This window comes from Sinocyclocheilus rhinocerous, unplaced genomic scaffold (genome assembly GCF_001515625.1).
Source record: "Sinocyclocheilus rhinocerous isolate Xijiao unplaced genomic scaffold, SAMN03320098_v1.1 scaffold2199, whole genome shotgun sequence".
Lineage (NCBI taxonomy): Eukaryota > Metazoa > Chordata > Actinopteri > Cypriniformes > Cyprinidae > Sinocyclocheilus > Sinocyclocheilus rhinocerous.
In genome coordinates this window covers 224,132-230,326 of record NW_015659020.1, presented here as the reverse complement: position 1 = coordinate 230,326, position 6,195 = coordinate 224,132, and the positions used below count along the sequence as shown (strand labels likewise).

The 6,195-nt window shown below is 35.4% G+C and overlaps 1 protein-coding gene across 1 annotated transcript; it reads left to right on the top strand.

Moving 5' to 3' along the window:
• Nucleotides 1–1,167: 1,167 nt before the first annotated feature.
• Nucleotides 1,168–5,911, top strand: LOC107723232 (4-hydroxyphenylpyruvate dioxygenase-like). The gene is made up of 14 exons (XM_016531790.1): nt 1,168–1,238; nt 1,320–1,346; nt 1,579–1,641; nt 2,006–2,110; nt 2,251–2,293; nt 2,370–2,452; nt 2,551–2,640; nt 3,067–3,170; nt 3,354–3,431; nt 4,347–4,509; nt 4,598–4,669; nt 4,773–4,895; nt 5,099–5,215; nt 5,405–5,911. The coding sequence occupies exons 1-14, from the start codon at nt 1,236–1,238 to the stop codon at nt 5,513–5,515; spliced, it is 1,182 nt and encodes a 393-aa protein (XP_016387276.1). The 5' UTR covers nt 1,168–1,235; the 3' UTR covers nt 5,516–5,911.
• The last annotated feature ends 284 nt before the right edge of the window (nt 5,912–6,195 follow it).

Here is a 6,195-nt window from a genome sequence, read left to right as displayed (position 1 = left end):
CTATCTATCTATCTATCTATCTATCTATCTATCTATCTAATCTTAAATGAAACACTTGTTGTATTCCTGTGGCTTTGGATAAAAGTGTTTGCTAAATGAGTAAATGTAAATAAGTATATATCAGTTACATCACACCTGATATAACTGTCCTGAGTATCAACATTGTTCTCAGCATCACCTCAAACACTGTTAATGAAGTCCCCAGTGGGTTAAAAGCATTTAGCAAACTATTCAAAATAGGGGAGTGGGGCTGCAACAGTAAACCTGATGTTTACTATTAAGATGCATTTTCTAGTTGGAAGGGGAGTGACAGGGAGGAGTTAAAATTTTAGGCGTCAGAATGACACTGCAGTTCTTTAGAATCATTTACATTAATTGTTACCATATTGAAATGAACTCAGGCGAATATCTATTAACTTAATTAAAATTAAGTTAAAATAACTAATTGCATCAGTAATTATTTAATTGTTTAATGAAATAGTAGTGTACATTTAAATAGAAATACAAACTCATTTAAAAGGAAATATAGTTCTGGGTGGAATTATAGTAGAATTTATTATATTTATTATTATTAAAGTTATAATTATTATTCATTTTTTGTCAATTTAAGCATTAATAGATAGGTTTAACTTTAAATTTGACTTTAAATTGACCCCAGATAGAAAAAAGTGTGTCAAACTTCATGACTACAGAACTGAATGGTTTGGTCTTGCATACTCGCATGGAAAACTACATAAGCAACTCAACTGGCCAATAGGGTTGAAGGAACTGTGTGCCTCCTCTTTTTCTTGTAGACAAACAACTTCACAAAACACGAAAAAAGAAAATCACTCAAAAAACACAGCTTATCTTCTAAAAGAGACAAAAATCTGAAGATCAATTATTTTGGGGTATATTTGACTGATTTTGTATGTTTAGAAATTACTTTGTTTACTTTGGACTTACTCTTTATTACAAACTGCAAGTAGGCTATAGTTTTAAAATCATAGTAATTATATATTAAACTAATTTTATTATTACTTGATAAGATTACATTCGAAATCATAATAGTATATTAAACAGTGTAGTAACTTATATTCAACAGTAGAGCATCTTGATTGCTGCTCTCCTCCTCTCTGGAGCGCGAGTGGGCGGAGTCTCACATATTACAAATTCACATCTGCAGCATCGGCACTCACCTCTCCTCATTTCTGCCACTGACCCAAGAAGAAGCTACCTTCAAAAACCACTAAAACATGGTAAGACTTATTTTTAAGACGACTTTGATTTGCAAACTGACTGTCCGAACATGATTTCATTTCTCGTTTCTTTTTCTCTAGACATCCTACACTGACAAAGGTGAAAAGGTAGGTCATTCTTTTTAATAACTTGCCCCCTTCCTTCTCCTAATATACTAATATTTCACTGCCATCTGCATTCTGAACTTGTCTGTTTGTGCTTCTCATTGTACTTGTAGGTAACATCATTACACTACTCAAACTAGTCTCTAGATATCCTATAAGACTCTTCATTGAAATAGAAAATATCCAACAATTAAGCAGATCATGGTCATTGCTGTAATTGTTTTTATGTCAACAGCACGAGCAGGGCAAGTTTGTCTGCTTTGATCATCTCACTTTCTGGGTTGGAAATGCCAAACAGGTAATTCTTTAACAATATATGTTTATAGATTTTGTTTGTTTGTGAATATTAGAGGAGGTGTCCTGTAGGGAGATGCTATTGGCTCTTTTCAGGGGCGGGAGAAATAAGCATGCAGCTGCAGAAACCACCATCCTCCACTCACTAATGTGTTCCATATTGAGACATTTTGGGCAATTCTTAGATCTCGCCAGTAGAGCAGTAGATCATACTATAGCCTAAACGTAGAAAAAGTTAAATATGTCTAAAGTTTCACTTTGAAGTATCAGTCTTTTCTAAATGTAAAATATATAGATACATATAAAGAATTTTCTCAAATCTCCCCATCTTGTCAATCTCTTTGCTTTCCTCTCGGTGATGTTCCCAGGCAGCATCTTATTACTGTAACAAACTGGGTTTTGAGCCCCTGGCGTATCGTGGGCTGGAGACAGGTAGTCGTGATGTTGTGTCGCATGTGGTGAAACAGGGGAAGGTGAGAGTCAGATTGTGTCATTATTCCTGTCCATCCTCTTCATTACTTATGGACTGAACATTTAATACATTCTGTAGAAGCCTTGCCAATTGAATCTGCTTCAGAACATGTTCTCCGATCAATGTTTATGTTTCCTGTAGATAATTTATGTCTTCACCTCTGCCTTGAATCCTGGTAATAAAGGTAAGACTTAGTAAATGAGTATCGTAGATTCTTGATATTCGATTGTCTTCCATAATCTGCCCTTTTCCTTGAACAGAGATGGGAGATCACCTGGTAAAACATGGAGATGGTGTTAAAGATGTAGCTTTCACTGTAGAGAACTGTGCCTTCCTGGTAGAGGTAAATGTTGATGGTTTCTTCTCATGTTTCATTTCTTAAAAGTGCTTTCTGGGCATCATTTGCAATAATCACTTATAGCTTTCTTAATTTTTCTACAGAAAGCGAGAGAACGAGGTGCCACCATCATTAAAGAGCCTCATGTTTTGGAGGATAAGTTTGGCAGGGTGAAGCTGGCAGTGCTGCAGACAGTATGTATAATGTCATGATTTTTTTTTTAAACAAATTGATTATTGCATTCAGCAAGAATGTATTCAATTAATAAAAATTTTAGTAGGCATTTATATTTTATGGAATATTTCGATTTCAAATAAAAGCTGTTCTGCAAGAAATGTTCCTCGAGCACCAAATCAGCATGTTAGAATCATTTCTGAAGGATCATGTGACATGGAAAACTGGAGTAATGGCTGCTGAAAATTCAGCTTTGCAAACACAGAAAATAAATTACATTTGAAAATATATTAAAATATTTTACTGTATATTTGAATGAATAGCCAAAAACATTTTAAAATCTTACTGACCCCAAACTTTTACACGGTAGTATGTGTGTGTGTGTGTGTGTGTGTGTGTGTGTGTGTCATAATTCTTCTCTGATATCTCTTTCCTTATTGTTTTAGTATGGTGATACCACTCATACATTTGTAGAGCGGGCAGGATATAATGGAATCTTCCTCCCAGGATTCCATGCTCCTCTGTTCTGTGACCCGTTCTTGGCAAAACTGTGAGTGTAGTATTCAAACTGTATGATAACATGTATATATGGTTAAATTGTGTTTGCTATTGTTCAGTGGTGAAATGATGTGTCCGCATCTTATCATATAAGAGGTCCATATCTCAGATCACACTTGGATTGTTTTCTATCAGTGTCATTTTCTTTGTCTCTAATGTGATTTTTCTTTCCCAGGCCAAGCGGGAAGCTGGACTTCATTGACCATGTGGTTGGAAATCAGCCAGACAATGAGATGGTGCCAATAGTGGAGTGGTATAAAACTTTTCTAAACACATTGTTGAACTTATTCCAAAATTCGTAAATATTGACAGCAACAGACCTCTGTGCCAGGGTTGTTAAGACTGAAAGGCATAAAAGAAGTCACGAAGGTACTCGCTCAGAACAGCGCAAGTCTTTAGGGGGAAACTCCCTATCCATCCCATCCAGTCAGAATACACCGAGAGCCTCTCCCCAGTGATCAGCAGTGTGTCTCCATGGTGAGGATGGATTGAAGACAGAGAGGAAAGAGTCTCAGAGAGAATAGATGGAGACGGCAGATGGGATGGTTGCATTTTAATCTGTGGTAGTGGACGACTGATTATTATGCAAGAAAACACCATAGTAATTATGACTCAGCAAAATGATTTTCAAAGGGTCTGAGACACCATCTGGAGACAGTTAGACACAGCACGGAGGGGGAGAAGGAGGAAAAGAGGGTGGTGAGGGGTGGGAATAGCAAAATTATCTAAACCAGACCACATCCCATCATGTCCAGCTCTTGAACATACACTGCAGAAAATTATTTGTTTTTCAGAACAAATATTCTTAAACCAAGATACCTATTTTCTAATGAAAATTATCAAAATTAAGTGAGTTTATTGGGGTAAGAAAAGTATTTAAAAATGTAATTCAAAGGGAAAACAGTATTGTTTTTGGCTTTTTTTATGCATGAACACTTATTATTTTAAATAATAATAAATTATAAAGGAATAAAAATAAATAAATAAATTATTAGTGATTTATATTTAAGTATTTTTTTATATATATATATATATAAAAACATTTAATGACTCTAACCTTGTCCATAACTATTGCTATTCATGATGATCCCTTATCACTTGTATTTTTGCCATTGCTTTTCACATCAGCATCACGGTGTTAAATTGACCTGTGTGTGTTTGTATGAAGGTATCAGAGGAACCTGCTGTTCCACAGATACTGGTCTGTAGATGACAAGCAGTTACGGACTGAATACAGTGCGCTGCGCTCCATAGTAGTGGCCAACTATGAAGAAACTGTGAAAATGCCAATTAATGAACCAGCCATGGGGAAGCGCAAGTCCCAGATTCAGGCATGTATTATAGACATGACATCTACTGTACTTGCATTCATCTATACAATGCATGCATCTATTTATCTGACTATTTTTCTCCTTTTAGGAGTATGTAGAGTACTACGGTGGTGCAGGGGTTCAACACATCGCCATGAACACCTCTGACATCATCACAGCAGTGAGTAAACCACAGCAATAAGAGGTTTTACAACATTGATAGAGAAGGCAGAAGGTAGTGTGCAAAGGTTTAAGTTTACTTGGCATTTTGAATATATTTTCAGATTCGTAACCTAAAGGAACGTGGTATGGAGTTCATGGCAGTGCCTGACACTTACTACCAGCAGCTCAGGGAGAAGCTGAAGTTTTCCAAAGTCAAAATTGTTGAGGACATCAGCATATTGGAGGTAAGACAATATTTCCAGTTCAAGTAATCAAAGTGTTTTATCAGCTATTAAGAAGGAGGAGCAATGCAGTCTAGATTTGACCTTTTAGTTGGTGAAGGAAATGCAGCAAAGAGTAATTGGCCAGCTAATAGTCCATATGAATGCAAATTTCTGTAGCAAATCTGAAACAGAATGTGAAAATAGTGTGGCATTGCTTTATACAGGAACTTAACATTTTGGTGGATTATGATGACAATGGCTACCTACTCCAGATCTTCACCAAACCAGTACAGGACAGACCTACAGTGTTTCTGGAGGTAATCCAGAGACACAACCACCAAGTAAGCAAGAATCTATCAATAGTTCATGAATTGTTTCAGAGCAAGCATTCATCATATATGTAAATCTGCGTTTAACTGATTAAAAACTATTCTTCAGAAATGTCTCCTAAATGCATAGATATGTAGCATTTCTTACTACGTGGAAAAAACATAAATAATAATAATAAGTACATTCCTTTCTTGTTTTAGGGGTTTGGTGCTGGGAATTTCAAATCTCTGTTCGAGGCAATTGAAGTAGACCAGAATGCCAGAGGAAACCTCACCATCCTTACACCTAATGGCACATCACAGAAACTCTGAATTGGCTCTTTCCTATTTACAGTAAATGCATGGTACACATATTTTGAAATATGCATAGTAAACTCTAATGTTTTACTTTGTCATATTTTTTGTTTGGCTTTTAAGCATGTGCCAATATATTTTGTACCCATTGCAGTTGTTTCTGTAACTACAGACACATCTGACCTTGTGGACCTTTAGAAAAATCTAAATGTCTCATGGACATTTCCACCAGAGTTTCATTTACATCATATCTCAAATGATATATTATGTTTAACAGCATTCTGTGGATGAAACAATATTATAATATGGTTGTGGAAATAAAATTTCTTCCTGAGGTCTATTTCATTGTTTTACATATCCTGTATTTTCACACATACTGTATGCATAATTTACAATATTACATCTTGATTGGAAATGAAGCACAATAAAAAGATGCCTTTCATGAGAATAGAACCTTTTTCTTTGATTTTAACACAGCACACTGAAATCTCATTGAAAATAACGCCACAACAGTCGACAACGACAGTCGTAATTCTTGTCTATATAATCGTGTCTTTAAAAATCTATTTACTATGAATAAAGTTAATAAAGACCAAATATGTATTTGTATCCTAATGTCTAGTATTCTTTTCTATTTTGATCGAAATACAATGTTATGATCGTCTTGTCATAGCACGAGCGAAATGGGGTTAAATAGG

What these genes read in the sequence shown, in the direction of transcription:
- LOC107723232 (XM_016531790.1), top strand. An exon ending in ATGTGGTGAAACAGGGGAAG is followed by an intron (nt 2,111 to 2,250) that starts GTGAGAGTCAGA and finishes TGTTTCCTGTAG; the next exon opens with ATAATTTATGTCTTCACCTC. An exon ending in ACTGTGCCTTCCTGGTAGAG is followed by an intron (nt 2,453 to 2,550) that starts GTAAATGTTGAT and finishes ATTTTTCTACAG; the next exon opens with AAAGCGAGAGAACGAGGTGC.